Here is a 27,799-nt window from a genome sequence, read left to right as displayed (position 1 = left end):
CCTATATAGCCCATCTGCGAACTTAACCTGCTTATGGACAAAAAAAATCTGTGCAAAATTTCAGCTCAATATCTCTATTTTTATACCCTCCACCATAAGATGGGGGGTATACTAATTTCGTCATTCTGTTTGTAACTACTCGAAATATTCGTCTGAGACCCCATAAAGTATATATATTCTTGATCGTCGTGAAATTTTATGTCGATCTAGCCATGTCCGTCCGTCTGTCCGTCCGTCCGTCCGTCTGTCTGTCGAAAGCACGCTAACTTCCGAAGGAGTAAAGCTAGCCGCTTGAAATTTTGCACAAATACTTTTTATTAGTGTAGGTCGGTTGGTATTGTAAATGGGCCATATCGGTCCATGTTTTGATATAGCTGCCATATAAACCGATCTTGGGTCTTGACTTCTTGAGCCTCTAGAGTGCGCAATTCTTATCCGATTGGAATGAAATCTTGCACGACGTGTTTTGTTATGATATTCAACAACTGTGCCAAGTATGGTCCTAATCGGTCCATAACCTGATATAGCTGCCATATAAACCGATCTTGGGTCTTGACTTCTTAAGCCTCTAGAGTGCGCAATTCTTATCCGATTACAATGAAATTTTGCACGACGTGTTTTGTTATGATATTCAACAACTGTGCCAAGTATGTTCCTAATCGGTCCATAACCTGATATAGCTGCCATATAAACCGATCTTGGGTCTTGACTTCATAAGCCTCTAAAGTGCGCAATTCTTATCAGATTGGAATGAAATTTTGCACGACATGTTTTTTTTATGATATCCAACAAGTGTGCCAAAAATGGTTCAAATACGCTCATAAACTGATATAGCTGTCATATAAACAGATTTGGGGACTTGACTTCTTAAGCTTCTAGAGGACGCAATTCCTACCTGATTTGGCTGAAATTTTGCATGACGTTTTTTATTTTTTATTTTTTCTTTCAACCACTGTGTCAAATAAGGTTTAAATCGGTTCATAACCTGATATAGCTGCCATGTAAACCGATCTGGGATCTTGACTTCTTGAGCCTCTTGAAGTCGCAATTATTATCCGATTTGCCTGAAATTTTGTACGATGGATCCTCTCTTGACCATCAACATACGTGTTGATTATGGTCTAAATCTGTTTATAGCCCCATACAGCTCCCATATAAATCGATCTCTCTATTTTACTTCTTGAGCCCCCAAAGGGCGCAATTCTTACTCGAATTGGCTGACATTTTACACAGGCCTCCAACATATAATTTAATTGTGGTCCAAACCGGACCATATCTTGATATCGCTCTAATAGCAGAGCAAATCTTTTCTTATATCACTTTTTGCCTAAGAAGAGATGTCGGGAAAAGAACTCGACAACTGCGCTCCATGGTGGATGGTATATAAGATTCGGCCCGGCCGAACTTAGCACGCTTTTACTTGTTTATGATGTTCTCGCCAGGCGTTCAGCGTCATAGGCGGACATGCTTACTTCTACGCTACGGTGGCTTCCACCTCGTATACAACCTGTCTTGTAGCATGATTTCCTTCTTTCGCTATTCTTATCCGATTTGGCTGAAATTGTATGCAGTGGGTTATTAAGAATTACAAAATTATACCAAGTATGGTTCGTATCGGTTCATAACCTGATATAGCCGCCACATAAACCGATCTCCCAATTTAATTTCTTGAGCCTATAGAGGGCGCAATTTTTGTCCGATATGACTGAAATTACAACGTCTTCTCCTGTGACCTTCAACTTGCGTACCAAATATGGTCTGAATCGGTCCATAACCTGATATAGCTTCCACATAAGCCGATCGCCCGATATTGCTTTTTGAGCTCCTATAGTGCGCAATTCTTATCCGATTTCCCTGACTTCTACTATAGGCTCCAACATCCACACCAAGTATGATCCGAATCGGTCCATAACCTGATATCGATATCGGTCATGGCAATTTTTAGCCATTATCCTTTGTTTGCCCATACATCGATACCGGCCAAAGAACTTGAAAAATGCGATCCATGGTGGAGGGTATATAAGACTCGGCTCGGCCGAACCTAGCATGTTTTTAATTGTAATTATTGATGCATCCACCATGGACCTAGATTGGTTTGAGCTGTTTGTTGTAGATTAGACAACATTGACATTTCTTCTTAACATGCTCCTTACTCTACTATTTTGCATCCAAGGTCATTCCAATATATTTGACGCCGTTTGAGTAAGAAATTTCATAGTTGCCTATAAAAAAAGCAATTTTTGGATGTGTTTATTTGTGAAGTTTGTTTGTGCCGATTTACTGAGATTAAGTTTTATTCGCCACTTGTCTGAACAAGTTTTTATGTGATTCAGAGCTTTCTGCAAGTTATAATTTCCAACCTTCTCGGAATCTGCAGCTTCCAGAATTGCGGTATCGCGCAAAGCTGGTTTTCCAGGTTTTTGAATCATTAGATTAGGTTAGGATGATGCCAACACCTTTGCCGTTTAAACATCCACGTTGGCTAGATTAAGGCTCATTGTGATTCCTCATCTTTCCTCTTCTCCTTCCGATCAATTCACTTCACAAAGCAAAACGTCCTTTATCGTACTATCTGGAACCACCCAGATGAAAGTGCAAACGTTTTGATCCTGCACGAATTTTTGCCTCCCAGTTCTTCTAACGCATGGAAGAAAAAAAAACCCAGTATCCTATTTTTACTTTGATTTAAAGTGGGGCATTCAAAGTGAAAGCTGTCCTCCTAGGCGTCGATCTCATGACAACACCGACAAATGTCATCATTTCTAATGCCAATACGAGACATATGTTTACTTAACTTATTATGTCCTGTATATAATGCTTTTTCCATTGGCAACGGACCATTTATGTTCGATTTCCAGCAATCATTTCACAGAAGCTTTGTTGGTTCACATCCGGCTGTTGAGTTCTAGCGATTTAACCATGTGTCCCTATAACGGTCCTTAACTTCATAGAAAAGTTTCGATAGTCGTGGGTATACATCCAATATTGATACAAGAGCAAGGCTTACACCCGATCTCGCAAGCATGTCCGCCTTCTCATTTCCCATAATATCCTTATGTATGGGAACCCAGCATAAAGCCAGATCATGATTCCTCTGAAGGCAATTTAAAACCTCTCGACAGCGACCCAAAAATTTTGATCTTATACTCGTGCCAACTAAAGTCTTCCATGCTGCTGGACTATCGATGTATATACAGATGTTAGATCAACCTATATCTCTGGATAGGACAATCTCTGTCGTCCTAGTTACCGCAAAGATCTTCGCCTGTAAAATGCTGCAGTCATAACGCATTCGGAATGAGGCGTTGATGTCAAGTTCACTGGCACAACCCGACCCGTTCTCCATCTTAGATCCATCTGTAAATATATAAACATCCGTAAACCTAATTTGACCCATTAGCCATTCCGTCAGAGTCGATATCCTTATAAAGGGTGATTTTTTAAAAGCTATAGGAAGGTTTTTCAAAAATAAGAAATATTCATGAAATGTTTTTTCGAATTGATAGTACGGTCCATATATTTTAATATTTGAAGATTATTTAATGCAAATGTTGACGGTGACTGAGCCTCAAATTGCCCATCCATATAGTCTTGACATACTCTTTTCAAAATTTCGGACGGTATTTCGCGAATAAATGCTTCAATGTTGTCTTCCAATGCGTCAATTGAAGCGAGCTTGACTGTATGGACATGAGCTATAACATACATAGTTCCACAAAAAATAGTCTAAAGGCATTCCCGAACGTGAAATAAAGTGTTCACCGAACTCGCCTCTCAATAAGTCCATTGTTACGAGTGCTGTTTGGCATGTGGCACCGTCTTGTTGAAACCAAATGTCAAGCTCTTGCATTTTTGGCACAAAAAAGTTGGATATTATCTCACGATAGTGCTCACCATTCACAGTTATGATACGGTTCGCATCATCTTTGAAGAAGTACGGTCCAACGATGCCACCAGCCCATAAACCGCACCAAACTATGACTTTTTCTGAATGCATTGGTAGCTCTTGCAATGCTTCTGGCTGATCTTAACACCAAAATCGACTGATTTATGTGCCCATTGAGCCAAAAGTTAGCTTCGTCATTAAATGGAAGGAGCGAGCGATGAACTTTCTTAACAGGGCAAGCGTTTTGATAATAAAACATATATAATATAATTTGACAGCGTTGTTCGTTTGTAAGACGATTAATGGTTAAATTATAGACCAAACTGACGATGTTTGACAGTGAAACAAAATACCAAACGTGCACGAGCTGAGCAAAAAATATAATAATAGCTAAAAATCACCCTTAACATATTTTCGATAGTCTACTTTTTATTTCCATTCCTACTTGGAAGTCGGTCTACAGGTCTTTCAACTTTCTGTTCAATATACGGGTTAATCACTTGTATCTCGTTATCCGTCACCGATTACCAAACATAACAGCTATACGTCAGATCTTGCCTTACCGCCACCGAGTACAGCTAGTGCATCAACCTAGGTCGGAGACCCGATTTACTTCCTATAAGCTTCTGAGAGAAGTAAAGAGCCGCAAAGGCCTTCTTTACCCGGAAGGCTGTATTCAATTTTCAGTCTAATTTACTATCAAGAATAGCGCCAAGAAATAATGCGATCGTGAGTTGTTCGAACTACGGAATCATTCTCTTCCTTTTGAACAAGACCAGTTGCATCTTCCTAGGATTCATCCTAAAACTTTAATCTTCGGGGCAACACGCCGACCACCCAAGAGCACCATTAAGCATGTCCGATATAATGTCTAGAAATTACACGGATTGAGAATGACAAGGTTATCTGCATACGCACACACCTTCACCCCTTTCGCCACCAATCTGAACAAAATCACATCAACTACAACAATGTATAGTAGCGGTGAAATGACGCCGCCCTGAGGGGTACCCCTAGTGGCGTTAAAATCATTTGTACTTCCGCTGTTTAAGTGCTTAAGTTTAAGCAAGCGTTAAATATTTGGGTACGTTTAGTAAAATAATTTTATATGCGTTTCCGTAAAATTTTTGCAGTTATTAAATCGAAGCCTGGACATTTCTTAAGCTTCATGTGATTGTTTATTTCATTGAGTACTTTACCCAGCTGGATCACATTTTGATATAGTTGGCGTGAGGACCGATCTGGCTATTAAGAGTCTTAATCCGATAAGGAAATTTGGAACAGTGAGTTGCTACAGTACTCCCGCAATTCGACCTGAATATGGTCCAGATGGGAACATATTTAGATGGAGCTGCCATAAAGACCGACGATTTGTAGGCTTAGGGTCTTTAGCCATACAGCCGGTACATAATACCTGATTTCGCCGAAAATTTAAAACAGTTGGTTTTATTAAGCCTTTTGTCGTCCGACCATAATATGGTCCACATGGGAACATATTTTGATATATCTGCCCCATAGACCGATCTGGCGATATAGGGACTTAGCCATTAACTGCTGCATTAATCAACCGACTTTGCTGAAATTGGGAACTATGATTTGAATTAAGTCCCCCGACCTCCAAATTGAAAATGATCTAGCATCCAAGACCACATTATGATATAGCTATCTTATCGACCGATTTGCATATTTATGATCTTAAGCCTATAGAAGCATAATTTTTAACGCGATGTTGATGAAATTTAGAACAATGAGTTGAATAAGTACCATAGTATCCCCTGAAGATGTCAACAAAAACTGACGAAACGTTGGCACAAATGAAATAAAAAGGAATTTTTATTTACGGAACTTGGGTCTAAAGAGCTTACGACAAAATGTAATAAAATCTAATTGGACCAAGAAAATTTGAATAAAGTTCGATTTAGCTGCCATATAGACTGATCTGCAGACAAAGAGTCTAAAGCCCATTAAAGGGATCATAAAAGCAACATTTTTTTTAACGGATTTGACTTAAATTTGGAGGAGGTAATTTTTGAATATCCTTTAACAACCATGGCGAATATGGCCTAGATCAAATAATAATTCAATATTATTTGCATAAGGACTGATATCCCGATAACAAGGAGTATGGCGTATCCGTTGCGTATCCAAGTAAACTACTAACTCCTTTTTTAAATTTGAACCATTCACATCGACATTGCTCCTTTATAAGAACCCTTTCAAGTATAGCAATATAGTTTGTTATACTGCTGACGACATCCGCGCTATTCACACTGGAGGTAATTAATCTTAGCCATAAATGTTGTAAAATGTATGAACCTCTAAATCAAGCTATGGACCAGAATGTTTCAACTTGCAACATGATGTACAGAAGACAAAGTGGCAAGTCCACCATCTCGTTTGGCATGGGAGTGTATTGTAAATATTACAATAGTGCTGCTATTGTTTGCCTTATACAAAGAGACATAAACATTTACACTGGCTATTTGAAGGGGATCTGATGTTGGCCTTTAATGGGTTTCGAACATCATTGCTAGCCGCGAGTCGTGCATTTAGAGAGATTCATCAGCGCTAATAATGCGTAAACCGCCATTTAGTGTCGTAGGGGCCATCAGTAGAGCATACAAAGTGATTAATTAATGCTGAAAAATTCTTGGCCTTTATTCTTGCCTTACTATACCCTATAATATTTCTATTCTATTGCAAGTTATAATAGGTGTTGAAATTCAACGCCCAAAATAGAAACAAAAGCCAACGACAATTTATTAACTCTCTACTCTGAAGTGAAAGTTTAAACCAAAGTCATTAAATGGACTTTATTAATGAAATCGAATGATGAAAAAAAAAATCCAAGTTTAAACAATTCCCTCTTTTTCTCTTTCCAGCGATGTGAAGCATTCAAGGATAGGGATATGGATGAATTGAATTAATAAATTAAGTCTGCAAAAAATCCAACAATTTCGCTACTATCGCAACTACAACTACGACAACTGCCTATGCTGATAAAGAGCTCTTTGTGCATTTATGATAAATGAACACTACCGATTTTTTGAAATATTTTAACGAGCAACATTCTACAAAGCAAAGGATTACAAAAAAAAAAAAAAACGGAAAACATTGGTCGCATATCCAGGACACCAGCTGCAGAGGCATTTGTATTGTTGAATAAAATGAAAGTAACCATGAGTTTTGAACACCATCAGCAATGTCATCATCACACCCATCATCATCAGCAGCATGAAAAACATTATCAATATCATCATCACAATCAGCATCATCATCATAATCACCAGCAGCAGCATCCGTATTTCACACTGCCATTGCCAACGCAACAGAATTTCTGGTACATCCTTCATCTGATACTCTTTCTGATAGGTAAGTGTGCCATTTGATCAACCTACTTTTTCTACAACACTTAATACTTAACTATTAATTTACAACTTTCAAACTGAAAGTGAATTATAAATAATTGAAAATGGCCGAAATGGGATATCAAAGCTATAAATTATGTTTTAGCCAATTAAGCGACATAATTTAAAGAGCTACAGTGTTGAGTTTTCACAGCAACAATGTCCAAGAGTTGATGTTCAACGCAAAGACTTTCAATGCAAGTGATTTATTTCAAAGGAATTTAATGGGGAGGCAAATTTAAATTGGCATCCAGTAATATTTAAAGATAATTAAAACTTATCTCTATACAAAGAGTTAATAAATATTTTATAATTAAACATTTGCGTATTATATTTCCATTTTATCTGCACACAATGCTGTAGACCATGACGCCAACAACGCAAGGACTTGATAGCTAGAGACTTATTAAATTTTTCAAATGCATAAATTATAAATGTAAGAAGAGCGTATAATAAATTTTAAATTTAAAATACAACAAGAATAAAAGTACTATTAACGTGAAGCAGGCTACTTAAAACATCCTTTAGAATTCAATGAGGAAGAAATTAGATGTATGTATTAGGGAAGCAAGAAGACACGGGAAACGAATTAACCAGGAAAACGAATTAAGGTTTCTGAGAAAGCATTTGAAGATCTTTGCATCCATAGGTTATTTTAAGGCCCACGTTATTTGATTTATTATTTATTTTTTGGACAAGAAAGTCTTGTAAAGGGTGATTTTTTTGAGGTTAGGATTTTCATGCATTAGTATTTGACAGATCACGTGGGATTTCAGACATGGTGTCAAAGAGAAAGATGCTCAGTATGCTTTGACATTTCATCATGAATAGACTTACTAACGAGCAACGCTTGCAAATCATTGAATTTTATTACCAAAATCAGTGTTCGGTTCGAAGTGTGTTCATTCACCGTAACGTTGCGTCCTACAGCATCTTTGAAAAAATACGGTCCAATGATTCCACCAGCGTACAAACCACACCAAACAGTGCATTTTTCGGGATGCATGGGCAGTTCTTGAACGGCTTCTGGTTGCTCTTCACTCCAAATGCGGCAATTTTGCTTATTTACGTAGCCATTCAACCAGAAATGAGCCTCATCGCTGAACAAAATTTGTCAAAATTTGAACACATTTCGAACCGAACACTGATTTTGGTAATAAAATTCAATGATTTGCAAGCGTTGCTCGTTAGTAAGTCTATTCATGATGAAATGTCAAAGCATACTGAGCATCTTTCTCTTTGACACCATGTCTGAAATCCCACGTGATCTGTCAAATACTTATGCATGAAAATCCTAACCTCAAAAAAATCACCCTTTATTTTCCAAAAAACTTGAATTAGAGGGTTTTATACATTTATTCAGTGTTTTCGACGAAACAATTATCTTAGTTTGCCAGTTGTTAAGCAATTTTTAACCATCTTGTTGCTTTAGGAACAAGAAGGCATATTTCTTCTTTTGTTTTTGTGACATCACAATGGACTAACTTGTATGAGTTAATCTAATGTAGACTGCCGCTATTCCTTATGGAATGTTCATGGGCAAATTTGCATTCGCAGACTGCCACTATAACCTTACATTCAATCCCCATGGCAGTCGGTTTTACGTTCCGGATTGGCCCGATTGAGTCTTTCATCGGCAAGGGCTGCTGCCGAAGTATACAACACAATGCTAGAACAACAACAACATAAGCTTACCTTCTATTACAAGGCCTGCCGCCTTAATGTATAACACACTGCTACAACAACAACAACATATATCGTTCTGAAATTCCAATGCTATAAAAGAATAAAAGAATACAGTTTTATACTCTATACTACTAATGTGGTATAGGGTATTCCAATTCTGGGCATTTGTTTTTAACACCCTTACGGAAGAGCGATACTCGCAGATCCATTGATAAGTATACGAATTTGATAGAGAATCATCTTCCGAGCCGAGTTGGTAATGTGCATGGACTACCATTGCGGGGTCGTGTTTTCGATTTCTACACTGAGTCTGTTTGGAAAATCCTAACCCAAGCCATGCTCGTCTATCCATCTGTTTGATTGTCCGTCTGCCAATGGTGATCTATGTTCAAAGTACGGAAGGCAATTCATCCGATCATGGTCATAAAGAAGAAGCCTGCTGAAATTGGAAGAAATCGATTCAGATTTAGATAAAGCCCTGTAACCTAAGCACTTCTTCAGTACATTTTTATACCCACCACCAAAGGATGGGGGTATATTCATTTTGTTATTCCGTTTGCAACACATCGAAATATCCATTTCCGACCCTATAAAATATGTATATTCTTGATCAGTATAAAAATCTAAGACGATCTAGACGTGTCCGTCCGTCTGTCCGTCTATCTGTTGAAATCACGCTACAGTCTTTAAAAATAGAGATATTGAGCTGACATTTTGCACAGATTATTTTTTTGTCCATAAGCAGGTTAAGTTCGAAGATGGGCTATATCGGACTATATCTTGATATAGCCTCCATATAGAAAGGTCCACCGATTTAGGGTTTTGACCCATAAAAGCCACATTTATTATCCGATTTTGCTGAAATTTGGGACAGTGAGTTCTGTTAGGCCCTTCGACATCCTTCGTCAATTTGGCCCCGATCGGTCCAAATTTGGATATAGCTGCCATATAGTCCGATCCTCCGATTTGGGGTCTTAGGCCCATAAAAGCCACATTTATTATTCGATTTTGCTAAAATTTAGGACAGTGAGTTGTGTTGATTTGGCGCTGATCGGATCATATTTGGATATAGCTGCCATATGTACCGATCCTCCGATTTAGGGTCTTGGGCCCATAAAAGCCACATTTATTATCCGATTTTGCTGAAATTTGGGACAGTAAGTTGTGTTAGGCCCTTCGACATTTATTGTCCGATATCGCCGAAATTTGGGACAGTGAGTTGTGTTGGGTCCTTCGATATTTGTCTGCCATATAGACCGATCTCTCGGTTGAACAATGACTTGTACTTATAAGCATTTGGTCTAAATCGGATGATATGTCTATATAGCTGCTATGGGGTAATACCTAAGGTTGTCTCAGTCTCACGATAGGTCACATGACGATCTTGTAAAAACAGTTGGCGCACAGCACATTCTTATGGCTCTTGACAAAGCTGATGGTTTTATAGAACTCAGTGACTTAAAATCAAACCTTGGGCCAAAGTAGTGGACTGATCGTCTGTATGTTGTTTAAGTTCGGTCGGTACGAATCTTATATACACTCCCGCATGGATCGTATTTGTCAAGTTCTTTGCCCGATATCTCTTTATAAGCGAACAAAGGATAATGGATACGAAATGCTATGCTCTTGGAGCTATACCAAGTAATGAACCGATTGGTTTGGCTGTTGGAGGCCAAAGTGGAATTCATTCTGCAAAATTTCAGCCAAATTAGATAATGATTGCGCCCTCTAAAGGTTTAAGAAATATAATCGGGAGATCGGTTTATATTTGAGCTATATCAGGTTATGTAATGATGTAGACCATACTTGGCACAGTTGTTGAAAGTTAAACCAAACCACTTCTTGCAAAATCTCAGCGAAATCGTATAATAATTGCGCCCTCTGGCGGTTCATGAAGTCAAGATCCAGGATCGGTTTATGTAAGAGTTATATCAAAACATGGACCGATATAGCCCATTTGCAATCCCAACTGACCTACTCTTATAGGAAATAATCGTGCAAATTTCAAGCGCCTTTCGACAAACGAACGGATAGGGCTAGAACGACTTATAATGTGAAGATGATCAAGAATATTTATATGCATATACCTTAATAGGTCTTAGATCAATATTTCGATGTGTTACAAACGGAATTACCAAATTATTATACTCCCATCCTGTGGAAGTTATAAAAACACGCACATGTAGGCCTAGCGTGACTGCATAGAACACAAACGAAACGTCTGTAAAAGTGAAGTAAGAGTCTCACATTCAATTAAGGCCAAATTTTGGGAAAACTTTACATCAAAAAAAAAAAAAAAAAAAAAAAAAACACACATACACACACAAAAACACTACCAACGACCATAAATTACGCTAAAAATTTACCCTTAGTAACTGAGTTTGAATTTGAACTATTTTGGTCTCTAGAAGTTATATCAGGATATTCGTTACTTAGGGAAGTACATCACAATATTGATCGATTCGGATAAAACTTGGCACTGATGTTTTAAGTCATAAGTTTTTGGGCCAAATTTTTAGCCAAATCAAGTGAAAATTTAGGTTTGTAAAGGCTGAAGAAGTCAAATCCGGCAATAGGTTTATATGGGGGCTGCATCTTTTTATAGACCGATTCGGATCATACTTGTCATGGATCTTTGAAGTCGTAACTCAAGCATTTATTATAACCAAATCGGATGAAAATTGAGGCTTCTAGGGGCTCAAGAAGTCATATCGGGGGATCGTTTTATGTGGAGGCTATATCCAAATCTGAACCGATATGGCCTAATTGCAATCCCCAACGACCTACATCGATAAAAACTACCTGAGCAAAATTTCAAGCAGCTAGCTTTTCGCGTTCGGCCGTTATCGTGATTTCGACAAACGGACGGACATGGCTAGATAGACTGAGAATGTCGAGACGATCCAGAATGTATATACTTTATGGGGTCGCAAGTCAATATTTCGAGGTGTTACAAACGGAATGAAAATATTAGTATACCCTCATCCTATGGTGGTGGGTATAAAAATATTACAACATATTTATTTGTTACTCGTCCAGACGAGTAATGTGTAACTCTTCTAGAAGAGTATTTTAATAAACTTCCAAAACAAAAAATGTATACCCTTCCATACGATTTATGCGCGTTTCTTTTATTTTCCTAGGCTCCTTTAAATTAGTCATTAGCAACTCGTATAGAAGATTCGCGGAACACTCTAACAGAAGATTCGTCTTGAGGACGCAACTCCTCAAGACTCTTAGACGAACTCATACGCGATTATAACCTTCATCTTGATGAAATGTTTGAAGGATATGCAATTGTGTCTGTTTAATTGCCCACTTCTGATCTTAACATAGACAGTTCATTTGCAGTCCAAACTGTTTGCCAAATGTACAGAAGGTTAAGTTTAAAGATGTCTTGATAAAGGTCCTACAAAGAGCAATCTTCTTAACTTGTTTTGTAGCCTTGATTGAAAATCATATCCATATCATTGCCTTAAGTCTTGCTAATGTAATTGTAAATTTCATTTAATTTTTCATTCGCACATACAAATACTTATTAATAAACTTTCATAAATTCTTGTTAATTTGTTAGCTTAAAATTATTTGCAATCCATATTTCCAAGATTGATAATTAAAGTAATGGAATGAATGAAGTACCATTTTATTTCCACTGCCATCCACTCCTACAAACTAAATACAAGTAATTACAAGCTTGTCTATTACAATATTAAGTGTATGAAATATCGATATCTATGATGGAATGATAGACAGACAGCTTTTTGATTTTTCCACTTTCGTTTGTATCTCAAGTGAAAAATTATTTATCGATTAGCCAGTAGCAAGAAACTAAGGAGAAAGACAGGCAAGAAGATATTAATAGGGTTTTGAAAACTCATACCAAGGCAGCAAACACATATGTAGATGTGTAGACCCAAAGTGACAAACAGACAGATAATACTCAATTCTATCACTTTTCAGGGATTTGTTGTATCACATCGTTCAATAATTATCGATAATTATGTTCAATGAAAGTGAACACATCTTTGAATTGATTCTAATGGTGTTCTTAATCATAAGAAATGTAACTTACAATGTGTACAAACTTGACATGTGGAAAAAAACGAAGCTGTGCAAAGTTTCATCTCATTATCTTAAGTTCTATAGCTTGTAGCGTGATTTCAACAGGAAAACGTTGTATAAGCTTCAGCCTTGGAGAAGTTACTGCAGAACTGGTCCCTCGACTAAACAGAAGAAAGGCTTTTAACACTAAAATAAAGTGGAAACTGCGGAAGATACAGACATAACGATCAAGCGAATCACGAAGGTCCTAAATGTATGCTGTCTCACTAATGCCTAAGGTTGTCTCAATCCCACGATAGGTCTCATGACGATCTTCCAAAAACAGTTGGCGCAAAGCATCAATGGTCTTTGGAACAACAAATGAATTTGGATGACTTTCACGAAATTGATCTTCGAGTGAACTACGGCCCCTGTTGAATTCACCGTTCCATCAATTAACACTGATCCTCGATGGAGCTTTATCGCCAAAAATTGAATTTAGTTCATCGATGCACTGTTGTTGAGTTAATCCACGTCGAAAGTTGTAAAAAATAATCGCACGACTATGTTAATGATTCAATTCCATTTTGTGGGCGAGATGAATCTTTTATCCGCTCTTAACCCAAAAAGGAAGTGGAAACTGTGGACGACATAGACATAATGGTCAAGTGAATCACGAAGGCTCTGAATAACTCCCGTGTGTTTTAGAGCCAAGTCAAGGGGCTAAACAGCGACCGCTGTGATGAGCCTCAGAAATGGTTAGTCTAAGGAAGGGCTGCAGAAAAACAGGGCGAAAGCCACAAGGGCACAGCACGATTGGGACGTGCGGTTGGAATTCTGAAGCTCCGTGGAAGATACATCTGAGGTCTATAGGTTAAGAAAGATCCTATTACGGTGGGATATATTCAGGAATCAGATAATGTATGGGCAATGTCTAGTGAGGAAGCATTAGAAATACTCATTTCCCGGGCAACTCTCGAACATACAACATATGGCCAGAAAAGTTTGTCATTGATATGTATTCGTCGAAGGTTATTTGGGAAATGGTGTCTGAGTCGAAAATCCTTTGGAAGATAAAAAGTTTCGACTCCTTTAAGTTGCCTGGTCCAGATGATATATTGCCGGTTGAGTTACTAGCTGTGTTCGAAAGACTGGATCACTGGCTTAGGGAGATATAATCTGCTTGTATCAGCATGTCGTATATACCTTTGGGATGAAGGCACACAAAGGTTATTTTCAATCCAAAAGCAGGAAACCTTTACCACACGAAAGCCAAAGATTTTCGTTCTATTAGTCCTTTTATCCTTTAAACTGAAGACTCTAAAGAGGTTGATAGAAACATATCTAAGGGCAATGATCGCTGGGAATCGTCTGTCTCGGCAACAGCATGCATATAGTCCATCGAAACAGACCGTCATGACCTAGTCGGCTACATAGAGGATTCTCTCGCTATCAAGGAATATGCAGTGACAGCATTTCTTGAAGTCAATCGTGAAGGAGCTGAAGTTTCTGGGCATCAACACTACACTCAGCAAGTGTAATAATAACGTAATTACTAAGAGATGCATAACGGCAGGCTTGAGAACTCCTCATGGAGGTTTACAGTTTCTTCTACTTTGAAATATAGCCATTAAAAATAAACTATTGTTTGTGGAACAAAAAGTCGTAAAGGTAGTCGCGTATGTTGATGTAGTGGCAATTAAGGTTACACTACCAAAATTGGTGTATGAATTGGTCATAAATCCGTCTAAGACGGAAGTCAATTATTTCAGCAGGAGATGAAAGTTAGCCACGGTGACACCTGTCTCCTTGGGAGAAGGGATTGTTCAATTTACAGAAAGCGCAAAATACCTGAGTGTTGTGGTGGACAGAAAATTTAACCTAAAATCAAACATTTTGAAATAGGCAAGAAAGACAACTCTTGCCCTATTCACCTGCAAGAGGGCCATTGACAACATTTATGGGTTGAAAACATGTGTTATGCACTGGGTTCGTACTTCAGTTGACAGACCTATAATGCTACATGAAATTGTAGTCTGGTGAATGGCACTTCAAAAGTCCATAGTCAACTGGATTCAAAGGATGGGTTGTCTGTGCATCACAGCCCCACTGAGGACGAAATCATCTGATGTACTAAATTTAATGCTACATCTAATACATCTGGACATTGTGGCTGGGCAAATTGCTGCAACCACTGCCGAGAGGTTAAGGGTGCTTTCTCTTTCGTCATACGGCGGCTACGGACATAGTGTTATCCTTGTTACAATGCTCAATGTTTCAGGCAGTGTGGTTTACACTTTACCTGAGTTAAATTTTAATAAAAACTACTGTACCACTATTCCTGATAGGACAGATTGGAACTACAATATCCCTGATAATAGAAGGTACATAGACTTCTACATGGATGGTTCCCAACTAAACGACCAGATAGGCTTTGGGGTGTACTCTGAAGACTCAGGACCGGTCTTATCAAGAAGTTTACCCCACCACTGTAGTATATATCTATCGGATGTCCTTCTATTTAAAATAGTGGTTGAATGGCATAGCGACGATTGGCATAATTATCTTCTCAGACAGTCAGGGAGTCACCAAATACCTGGAGAACATATTTGTTAATTCAAAAACCGCCCTCGACTGTCGCTGATAACAGCTTTTTCTCATTCTTATGATTCCTAAAAACATCTTCTGTCAAATTCCCACATACACTTTTGTACAATCCAAACACAATCGAGTACAACAGTACAGCTTTAGATCAAAAATATTAATCAAGACCAGAAACCTTTAATACTGTCTGCAATCACCGCTACGTATCAAAGTAAATGTTACACACGAGTAAGATTCATTCATTCAGTAATCATAGAGGCATCTTAAAACTGGACTACCCATCACTGAAAATTCTGTGAGAAACATGTTTTCTATGGAAGCCCTTCCTATGGCAACATCACCAACAAAAAAAAAATAAATTAATAATGTTTATGTCAGCTATATATAGAATTCAATCAAAAGTTAGACCCCTTTTTAAGCCTATGCCCTTAGCCACTATTACTTTTTGCTATAAATTTGTTTTAAATTGTGATTACAATTCAGATTTTAATTAATAAATAAAATCTGTGAAATCTTTTCTCAATATAAAATTTGGATGAAATTTTCTCTTGAGACAAAATTTTGATAGGTTATTCTTAGAAAACGAAATTCCAATTAAAATGTTTCAAAGGACAAAATGTTGATACAATGTTCTCACAATCAAACATCCCAATCAAAACCTCACTCGAAAAATTTTTTTCTTCATTTTTATACTCAAATTTAAGATTTGTATTTCCCGAAACTCACAGAACTAAGTCCTTTAACGCAAATAAAATCTAAATAAATGTACAATGAGATGAGAATTCACAGAAAAGAATATAAAAAATTAAACATAAATAAAATATGTGGTGAGAAAATATATCAAATATTCCAAGCAACTTGCCGTCAAGCCTCAATGCCCCAAAGGAGTCGTAGCAGCAATTCCAGACAGACGAGTTAAATGTGGGAAATACTCTTATGAAAAGGTTGAACATCAACACATTCTTCAATGCGCAGCCAGGTCAGAGTCAGAGTGCGTGTTCCATGTTGTCAGGCAGGCAGATATGAATCGCTGTTGGTGAAAAGGTTGGGGCATGTGAATACGTTCACGTATGGGAGTAGGTGAATGCGTACGTATATAAATAAAATTTACTGTTATTTATCTTTAAACATTAAAAATTAATGAGTCGAACTGAGAAAGTAAAAAACATACAGTTTTTTTTTCTTTCTCTTTTTTTGGCACATCAACCAACGAAACTATACATACACAAAATTTCACCTACACACGTGATTCACAAGGGGGTTCGTTTTACAATGACAGAAATTTTAAATGTAAAAGGGAAAATATTTAATATAACTTGGATTTATTAATTAAAGGGTTTCATGAGATTAATGTTATATGTGAGTTGTACATCCCACAACGATATCTTCTATATATAAAACAAGCTGACCCGGGCACGCTCCGCTGCGCCTTCTTTTACTTCATATAGAACAAAAGGCTCATTGGAATGTTTATTATCGACAATTAAAGATCTTTTAGTGAAATACCATGCTAACTTGACTAACAGTTTAACAATATAAGTGCCTTTATCTGAATCCCACATGATCTTTATTGGTCTACGAATTTAAGTTTAGATGTAAGGTGTACTCCATTCTTAAAATGATTAAGTGGTGTTTTCAGGGTAGATGTGGTCCCCCAGATACTTGGCCCTGAAGAAATATCAGCATCGTGCTATTCTCTCAAATACCATTTATTTAAACCCCATATTGCCCCCTTTAGGGGTTTTTTGGGAAAGAGGTGATGCCCTAAATACATGGTCCTACATTTGGATATCAAATTTGTATTCTACTCCCAAATACCTTTATTTGAGCCCCATATTGCGATGGTCACTAAAAAATTGCTGTTTGTGGTGTATTTTGGGAAAGGAGTAGACCCCCAGAAAATTGGTCCCGAAAATGGGTATCAATTCTTGCTCTACCCCCCAATACCTTTCATTTAAGCTCCACATTGACATGGTCGGTAAATATGCCCGATTAAGGGGTGTTTTGGGGTGGTTCCCCAAACACTAAGCTCGGAAAATATATCAGCAACGTGCTCTATTCTCATATATCTATACATCATTTATTTAAATCCCATATTGCCATTGCCGTCAAAATTGGATATCAAATTCGTTTTATAATCTCATACTGCAAAAGTCAGCAAATTTGTCCGGTTTGGTGTATTGGCCCTAAAAACTATGAATATTTAGTTCCACTCTCTTTAAGACCCAAATTGTCTTGGTGAGCAAATACGTCCTATTTGGGGGTTGTTATGGTGGTGGGACGTTGGCCCCTAATGTAGATATCAGATACGTGGTCTACTCCCACATACCTTTAATTTGAGCATCATATTTCCATAGTCGGCAAACATGACCGGCTTGGGGGTTGTTTTGGGGGATGGGCGGCCACTCAGTGAGTTGGCCTTGGAAATATATATCGGATTCGTGTTCCATTTTAAAAACCCTCTTATTTGAGCCTCATATTGCAATAGTCAGAAAATATTTACTATTTGGGTGGTGTTGTGGGTGTGGCGTGGCCCTATAGACACTTTTCCCGAATATTGATATCAAAGTCATGCTTTTCTCCCAAAGAACTTTCATATGAGCCCCATATTGCTATGGTCGTAAATTTTCCCCCTTTGGGGGATGTTTTTGGTGGGCGGCCTCCCCTCAAACACTTGGTCTCATATTTGGATATCAGGTTCGTATTCTACATTCAAATACCTTTTATTGAAGCCCCATATTCCCATGGTCAGTAAATAAGTCCAGTTTGCGCGGTGTTTTGGGGAAGGGGTGGACCCCCAGAAACGTGGTCCCACATTTGGATATCAGATTCCTTTGCTACTCGCAAATACCTTTCATTTGACTCCCATATTGCCATGGTCGGTAAATAAGTCCGATTTAGGGGTGTTTTGGGGCTTGGGGTGGTCCCCCTATCACTTGGTCCGACAATTGGATATCAGATCCGTTTTCTTATCCTAAATACCTTTCATTTGAGTCCCATATTGTCATGATTGGTCTAAATATAGGTTTGGTGGGTTTTAGTTTGGGGCAGCCCTCCTAGGTATCCCATCCGAAATTTGGATACCAAATTTTTTATTTTTAGGGTACTATTGGGTTGCCTAAAAAGTAATTGCGGATTTTTGAAAAGAAAGTAAATGCATTCTTAATAAAACTTGGAATGAACTTTAATCAAATATATAATTGCCATTTTGTTCGATAACCTTTTGCCATCTTCCTGGCAAATTTAGTATTTCACGCTCATAGAACTTCTGGCCTTTATCTGCAAAAAAACTGAACCAAGTGCGATTTTATAGCCTCATCATTGCTGAAAGTTTTACCATATAAGGAGTTCTGCAAAGATCGAAATAAATGGTAGTCTGATGGTGCAAGGTCAGGGCTATATGGTGGATGCATCAAAAGTTCCCAGCCAAGCTCACTCAGTTCTTGGCGAGTGACCAAAGATGTGTGTGGTCTAGCGTTGTCCTGGTGGAATATGACACCTTTACGATTGACCAATTCTGGTCGCTTCTCTTTGATGGCTGTATTCAATGTGTCCAATTGTTGACAGTAAACATCCGAATTAATCGTTTGGTTCCTTGGAAGCAGCTCAAAATATACCACACCCTTCCAATCCCACCAAACAGACAGCATAACCTTCTTTTGGTGGATATCAGCCTTTGAAGTGGTTTGAGCTGGTTCACCATGCTTGGACCATGATTGTTTTCGACTAACGTTGTTGTAAACAATCCATTTATCATCTCCAGTTATGATTCATTCTAAAAACGGATCGAATTCATTGCGTTTAAGGTGCATATCAGAAGCGTTGATTCGGTTTGTTAAATGAATTTCTTTCAATACATGTGGTACCCAAATATCAAGCTTTTTCACCAGTCCAAGACTTTTTATGTGATAATGAATAGTTGATTTTGGTATATTTAACTTCACTCCTATCTCACGCTCAGTTACATGACGATCCAATTCGATTAATGCTTTGATTTGGTCATCATCAACTTCATTTGGCCGACCTGAACGTGGCTCATCTTTAAGTGAAAAATTTTCAAAACGGAATTTGCGAAACCAATTTTGACACTGCCTTCCTTTTATGACTTTATCACCATACACATCTCGTAACTTTTTAGCAACCTGCTCCGCGTTTTTTCCTTTACGGAAATAATAAAGTAAAATATGACGAAAATGCTCCTTTGTGGGCTCCATATTAAAATTGACGCCAAACAAACAAATGTAAACAAAATTTCGCGCACTTTTTTCTAAAGCAAGCTAAAAGTAACAACTGATAACTGACAGAAGAAAGAAAGCAATTACAGAGTCACGAGCTGTTGAAAAAATTTGTCAACGCCGACTATATGAAAAATCCGCAATTACTTTTTGGGCAACCCTAGCTGCCATATAGACCGATCTGTCGATAAAGGGTCTAATGCCCATAAATGCTTTATTTTTTATCCAATTTCGCTGAAATTTGAAACAGTGAGTAGCTTAAGGCTTCCCGATGTCTTACCCAAATATGATTCAGATTGGACTATATTTAGATAGAGGTGCCATATATACCGATCTGCCGATAAAGGGGATAAAGGGTATGAAGCCCTTAAAAGCTTTATTTATTACCCGATCTAGCGGAAATTTGAAACAAAGGGCTATTTTAAGCGTTCCGACATCTGACCTAAACATGGATTAAATCGGACTGCTGCCATATGGACCGATCTCCCGATTAAGGGTCTGAAGTCCATAAAAGCATTATATTTTAACCGATTTCGTTGAAATTGGAAATGGTGAGTAGTTTTACGCCTCCCAACATTGGACCTGAATATGGTTCAGATCGGATTAGGATTAGGTATGGCCATCATATAGACCGTTCTGTCGATGAAAGGGTCTGAATCCCATAAAAGATTTATTTTTTTTATCAGATGTCGCTAAATTTGAAACAGTGGGTAGTTTTGGGTCTCCCAACATCCGATCCAAATATGGTTCGGATCGGACTATATTTAGATATAACTGCCATATAGACCGATCTCCCTATAATGAGTATGAATATCACAAAAACTTAATTTTTTATCCGATTTCGCTGAAATTTGAAACAGTTAGTAGTTTTAGGTAGTTTTAGAGATATTTGCCATATATGCCTTTTTATTTGTTTTTTTAATCAGACCTCTTAGAACTATTCGGCTAATTGAAACACGCTTTGCTAAATATGCGGTATACCCAGCAGTTTAATCATGAATTTATTTCACTCTGAAAAATACCCTTTAGTTTTCCGTCTTTGGGTTGGCATTCGTGTGCACATTACCGAATGTGAGTGGTAGTCTTATTTGTTCTCTGACATGACTTCAAGTCCCTCCATAACAAAATATAAATAATAAATTACTGCGTAATTAAATTACACAAATGTTTTACTTTCTTTGCCCAGTTTACATTCTTATACAAATGTGAGTTAGTGTGGTGTGCGAGTGTGTGTGTGTGTGTTGGCTAGCTTTGGTTTCCTTTTTCCAGCCATTTTACTACATAACAAACAGTCAAATATAAACAGGATCTAAACAGGAAAAATGTTTTTGTAGCAAACTGAAAAATGGTAAATGTTGTTTAAATAGGTACTAATGGTCGGGGAGTTAATGCTAAGGAAACTGAAAGATGGTACCCAGAATGGCATTAAAACATTTTGTATTTTTACGGAACAGAATGTCTATGGATTTTAAGTTCACTAAGGTTTCGGTTATTCAATTTGGTAATTTAGAATGTGGGTAAACACATAAAAAAAAAGAAACAAATATTTATTTATAAACTGAAGGATGTGTCAAACTTAAATTTGATTTTCTTTAGGCCAGCGTTAGCTTCGAAAGGTCAATGACAATAAACGTGATCAGCTACTTTAGGAGATACAAGTATGAGCGCGTAAAATTTAGCAGAGCCGAATCCTATAAATTCGATACAGTTTTTGTAGAATTCAAATATTTATGGGACATTTATCAAGTTATGGCCCGATATGGACCGTACTTGTCATGGCTGTTGATTTAAATAAACCATTAAGGAAAGGCAAAAGATGGGCGAGGCCGATTCTATTATAACCTACATCACCTAGTCTACGCACTTCTTTCAGTACATCCAACCAATGTTGAAATCTAGTCAGACATTAACTTGGCATATCTATGGAAATTTGGAATAGAAACTTGTAAGATTTTCTTACGATAGAACCTGATCGTTAAATGGCCATATCAGATAAGAGATATATGTGGGAGCTATATCTAAATCTGATTCAATTTTAATGAAATTTTATACACCTGTTGCCAAATAAAACTCTTCATAAAGATCGAACCAAAATTATATGGCCACAATTTTGGTTCGATCTTTATGAAGAATTTTATTTGCCAACAGGTGTATAAAATTTTTACATTTTCCACACGAATTGGGATATTCAATAATACATGTCACACTAAAGTTTGTAAAGATCAGATAAAAATTGTGGCTACTACTGCCTATAAAGTCCATATCGGATGAAAGTTATATGTAGGAGCTATATCTAAATCTACACCGATTTTTATGAAATTTCGCACATGTTTTCGGACATTCAATGAAGCATGTCATGCTAAATTTTGTCAAGTTCGGACCAAAACTGTGGCGTCTGCAGCCTTAAAATTCCATATCGGCTGAAAGATATACATGTGTATATGAGTTAAAAATAAACAAGTAAGAGCGTGCTAAGTTCGGACGGGCCGAATCTTATATACCCTCCACCATAAGTCGCGCTTATCGAATTCTTTGTGCGGTATCTCTTTTTAGGCAAACAAAGAATAATGAATAAGAACTGTTATGCTATTCGAGCTACATCAAGGTATAGTTCGATTTGGATCATAAATGAATTCAATGCTGGACATTGTAGAAGTCATTGTGTAATATTTCGGTGCATTCGGATAAGAATTTCGCCTTGTAGGGGCTCAAGAAGCAAAATCGGGAGATCGGTTTATATGGCTGAATCAAGCTATAGATTGATTCAGACCATATTGAATGGTCATGGGAGAAGACACTGTACAAAACTTCTGCCAAATCGGATTAGAATTTCGGCCTCTAGAGGCTCAAGTAGTCGATATCCCAGATCGGTTTATATGGCAGCTGTATTAAGTTATGTACCGATTTACGCCATACATAGCATAGTTATTGGAATTCGTAACAAAACATCTCATGCAAAACTTCAGCCAAATCAGATGAGAACTGCGCCCTCTAGCGGCTCAAGAACTCAAGATCCAAGATCGGTTTATATGGCAGCTATATCAGGTTATGTACCGATTTACGCCATACTTGGCACAGTTGTTGGAAGTCATAAAAAAACACCTCATGCAAAATTTCAGCCAAATCAGATGAGAACTACGCCCTCTAGTGGCTCAAGAACTCAAGATCCAAGATCGGTTTATATGGCAGCTATACCAGGTTATGAACCGATTTGAATCATACATAGCACAGTTGTTGAAAGTCATAACTAAACACCTCATGCAAAATATCAGTCCAATCGGACGAGAACTGCACCCTCTAGAGGCTTAAGAAGTCAGGACCCAAGATCGGTTTATATGGTAGCTATATCAAAACATGGTCCGATTTGGCCTCTTTACAATCCCAACCGACCTACGCTAATAAAAAATATTTGTGTAAAATTTCAAGTGGCTAGCTTTTTTCCTTCGAAAGTTAGCGTGCTTTTAGCCGACAGACGGACGGACATGACTAGATCGACATAAAATGTCATGACGATCACGAATTTATATACTTTATGGGGTCTTAGATCCCTATTTCGAGGTGTTACAAACAGAATGACGAAATTAGTATACCCCCATCCTATGGTGGAGGGTATAAAAATTTGTAATATCAATCCAAATATTATTCACAAAATTTAGTTTATCATTAAAAAGTTATAAAATTAATCATTAGACCCTACGCTATTACTGTGGTACAGGGTATTACAACTGCAGTGCATTTGTTTGTAACACCCAGAAAGACGAGAGATAGACCCATTGGTATGTATACTAATTAACTCCGAAACTCTTTCTGATTTGCTTTTTCGACTGTGTGTCTGTCCGTCTTCCTGTCCATTTTAATTTGTGTACAAACTACAGGTCGAAATTTTCATCCCATCGGTTGCAAATTTTGGTACAGGCATGTTTTTCGGCCTAGAGACGAAGCTTATTGAAATTGGAAAAAATCGGTTCAGATTTAGATATAGCTCCCATATATGTATATCGCCCGTTTTTTTCACTTCTAGAGCCACTGCAAACGCATTTACTGACCAATCTTGCCACAAGTTTGCTTGATGCTTTTCTCAAATATTTGTTGCCCAAAAAGGAATTGCGGATTTTTCATATAGTCAGCGTTGACAAATTTTTTCAACGGCTTGTGACTCTGTAATTGCATTCTTTCTTCTGTCAGTTATCAGCTATTACTTTTAGATTGCTTTAGAAAAAAAGTGCGCGAAATTTTGTTTACATTTGTTTGTTTGGCATCAATTTTAATATGGAGCCCACAAAGGAGCATTTTCGTCATATTTTACTTTATTATTTCCGTAAAGGAAAAAACGCGGAGCAGGTTGCTAAAAAGTTACGAGATGTGTATGGTGATAAAGCCTTAAAAGGAAGACAGTGTCAAAATTGGTTTCGCAAATTCCGTTCTGGAGATTTTTCACTTAAAGATGAGCCACGTTCTGGTCGGCCAAATGAAGTTGATGATGACCAAATCAAAGCATTAATCGAATTGGATCGTCATGTAACTGAGCGTGAGATAGGAGAGGAGTTAAATATACCAAAATCAACCGTTCATTATCACAAAAAAAGTCTTGGACTGGTGAAAAAGCTTGATATTTGGGTACCACATGTATTGAAAGAAATTCATTTAACAAACCGAGTCAACGCTGGTGACATGCACCTTAAACGCAATGAATTCGATCCGTTTTTAAAACGAATCATAACTGGAGATGAAAAATGGATTGTTTGCAACAACGTTAGTCGAAAACGATCATGGTCCAAGCATGGTGAACCAGCTCAAACCACTTCAAAGGCTGATATCCACCAAAATAAGGTTATGCTGTCTGTTTTGTGGGATTGAAAGGGTGTGGTATATTTTGAGCTGCTTCCAAGGAACCAAACGATTAATTCGGATGTTTACTGTCATCAATTGGACAAATTGAATACAGCCATCAAGGAGAAGCGACCAGAATTGATCAAGCGTAAAGGTGTCATATTCCACCAGGACAACGCTAGACCGCACACATCTTTGGTCACTCGCCAAAAACTGAGTGAGCTTGGCTGGGAACTTTTGATGCATCCACCATATAGCTCTGACCTTGCACCATCAGACTACCATTTATTTCGATCTTTGCAGAACTCCTTAAATGGTAAAACTTTCGGCAATGATGAGGCTATAAAATCGCACTTGGTTCAGTTTTTTGCAGATAAAGGCCAGAAGTTCTATGAGCGAGGAATACTAAATTTGCCAGGAAGATGGCAAAAGGTTATCGAACAAAATGGCAATTATATATTTGATTAAAGTTCATTCCAAGTTTTATTAAAAATGCATTTACTTTCTTTTAAAAAATCCGCAATTACTTTTTGGGCAACCCATACTTCCACAATATCTAAGAAGTTTGTTTGAATATATGTGCGTCCGATTTTGAGAAATATTGCAATAAAATGGTCATTTGTTAATCAATTTTCTCGAAATTTAGCAGGAAGGATTTTCTCTCGACTCTCGACATTATTGATGAATTTCATGGAAATCTGTTCATATTTAGATGTGGCTCTCATTTACATATATCGCCCGATTTTAACTTCTAGAGTTACAGCAATAGCATTTATTGACCAATTTTGCCAAAATTTTGTACAACGCTTTCCTAGACGACTACCACAATATCCAAGAAGTTTGCTCGAAATCGGTTTAGATGTGGATATAGCTCCCATATATATGTTCGTCAGATTTTGGGTAATTTGCAATAATGATGTCATTTATCAACCGTAGTTATTACAGAACATATTTGCTTTGCTCGAAATTTGTTACGGATTGTTTAATAACCCATCTAAAAACATCCGCTGAGGTCCTTCAGAATTGGATATAGTTTTCACATTGTACTTGGAGGATGAGTGTAGGGTATTATACAGTCGGCACCGGCCGACTTTTGCCTTTCCTTTTAATAAGGTTTGCTAATCTTTGGCTTGAATTTTTAAAATTAGGACAACATTTTTTTTAGTGTATAATAAGTATTGGGTTGCCCAAAAAGTAATTACAGATTTTTCATATTGTCAAAGTTGACAAATTTTTTCACAGCTTGTGACTCTGTAAGTGCATCCTTTCTTCTGTCAGTTATCAGCTGCTACTTTTAGCTTGCTTTAGAAAAAAAGTGTAAAAAAAGTATATTTGATTAAAGTTCATTCTAAGTTTTATTAAAAATGCATTTACTTTCTTTTAAAAAAACCGCAATTACTTTTTGGGCAACCCAATATAATTGTACACCACATACTGTCTGTCATATAGTGTAAAAAAATTTTGTTGTTGTTGTTTTCCCCTAATTAATGATGTGACATTTTCGAGTATTACTCGTAATAGTGCCCCGCCAACACTCACTTAAAACATTTGTATAGCTAGCCCTTGGCATACATCCAAAACACAAAAAAAAAGTTTTGAAAATTTTTAAACATGTAAACACAAATATCACCGCACGTCAATAACGTTAGCCACGCATATCGGCGATAATTACCGTCGCCGGCATTGTTTTACTAATTGATATATATATATATATATATATATCTTTATCTAATTAAGCTCATCTACTTTGTTTCCTTGTTTACAAGGTAAGGACAAGGACACGCAACATACGTACACACAAGCATCCCGAAATACATTGAAAAATTACAATTACCAAAATTACTTGCCCTAACGACCAGACTCTTACCCAATGAAATATGCGTTGCATAAATTATAATGTCATTTTCTTTGTCAGAACAATGACAAAGGACAAAAACGGAACAACCACGCAAGTGAAATGTGGTTAGCAAATACATTTTTTACACTTTATAAAACGCAATGTGCTAGGAATACGCCAATTTTATAGACCAAAACAGCACATATGGAACATAATGGGAAGAATAAATAATCTAAGCTAAGGTAAGCAAATTTACTAGCCTCCACCATGGATAGCATTTTTCAAGATCTTTGGATCTCTCTCTATATTGGTATCTCTTTATTGGCAATCAAAGGATAATAATTGGCATGACACAAATAAAACTTTTAGTGAAGGTGTATGAGAGGTGAATGAGAGGATAGCCACAATCCGCATAAAAGCCAAATTATTCAACATCAGTCTTATTTGTGCCCATGCCCCGACAAAAGACAAAGACGAGCAGACCAAGAATATTTTCTACACAATGTGCCTAGAGAGAGAATATGACCGCTGCCCCGCCCATGATATTAAAATCGTTCTGGGAGATTTTAATGCGAAGATAGGGAAGGAAGACATTTTTGGTTCAACAGTCGGAAAGTTTAGCCTCCACGAGATAACGTCCAGTAATGGGTTGAGGCTGATAGATTTCGCTGCGGCGAAAAACATGGTAGTTAGTAGCACAAGTTTTCAACATAAAAATATTCAAAAAGCCACATGGCTGTCATCCGATCGAAACATGAGAAACCAAATTGATCACGTTGTGATAGATGGAAGGCATTCATCCAGCGTGTTCGATGTAGGATCGATCCGTGGAGCGAATATAGATTCGGATCATTACCTTGTTGCAGCAAAGGTTCGCACCCGTTTGAACATGGCGAGTAAAGTACGAACTGACACTGCACGGAAGCTGGACATTGAAAAGCTGCAAAGACAACAAATGGCAGCGGCATACTCCACTCGACTAACCCAACTGCTTGATGAAAACACTCCTTGTTGTGATGATATAATAACGCGGTGGCAAAATATTACCCACTCCATGGGAAATGCCGCGAAATCCGTACTTGGGTACTTGGGTACGACCAAGAGTGTCCAGATGCTACTGAAGCCATGAATGCGGCTTATAGAGCAACCCTGCAATCAGTAGCAACGCGCCAAATGAAGTCGAGGTATCGGGAGAAAATGAGAGAGGAGGAACATCTATTCCGCAGAAAGAAAAACGAAATGGAAAGACGTGAGTGTGAGCAAAATGAGATGT

General features: G+C 37.6%; 1 protein-coding gene across 2 annotated transcripts in view; it reads left to right on the top strand.

The window, feature by feature from the left end:
- The window catches only part of LOC106092919 (uncharacterized), a 316,077-nt gene that overhangs the window by 37,408 nt on the left and 250,870 nt on the right, over positions 1-27,799 (top strand). For both annotated transcript variants that reach the window (XM_059365931.1, XM_059365930.1), the window contains exon 2: positions 6,769-7,258. In XM_059365931.1, coding sequence (XP_059221914.1) covers positions 7,054-7,258 — 205 coding nt within the window. In that variant the 5' untranslated portion in view covers positions 6,769-7,053. The remainder of the gene's footprint in view (positions 1-6,768; positions 7,259-27,799) is intronic.

Source organism: Stomoxys calcitrans, chromosome 3 (genome assembly GCF_963082655.1).
Source record: "Stomoxys calcitrans chromosome 3, idStoCalc2.1, whole genome shotgun sequence".
Lineage (NCBI taxonomy): Eukaryota > Metazoa > Arthropoda > Insecta > Diptera > Muscidae > Stomoxys > Stomoxys calcitrans.
The sequence above is the reverse complement of the archived record's forward strand: the minus strand, read 5'-3'. Positions and strand labels throughout refer to the sequence as shown.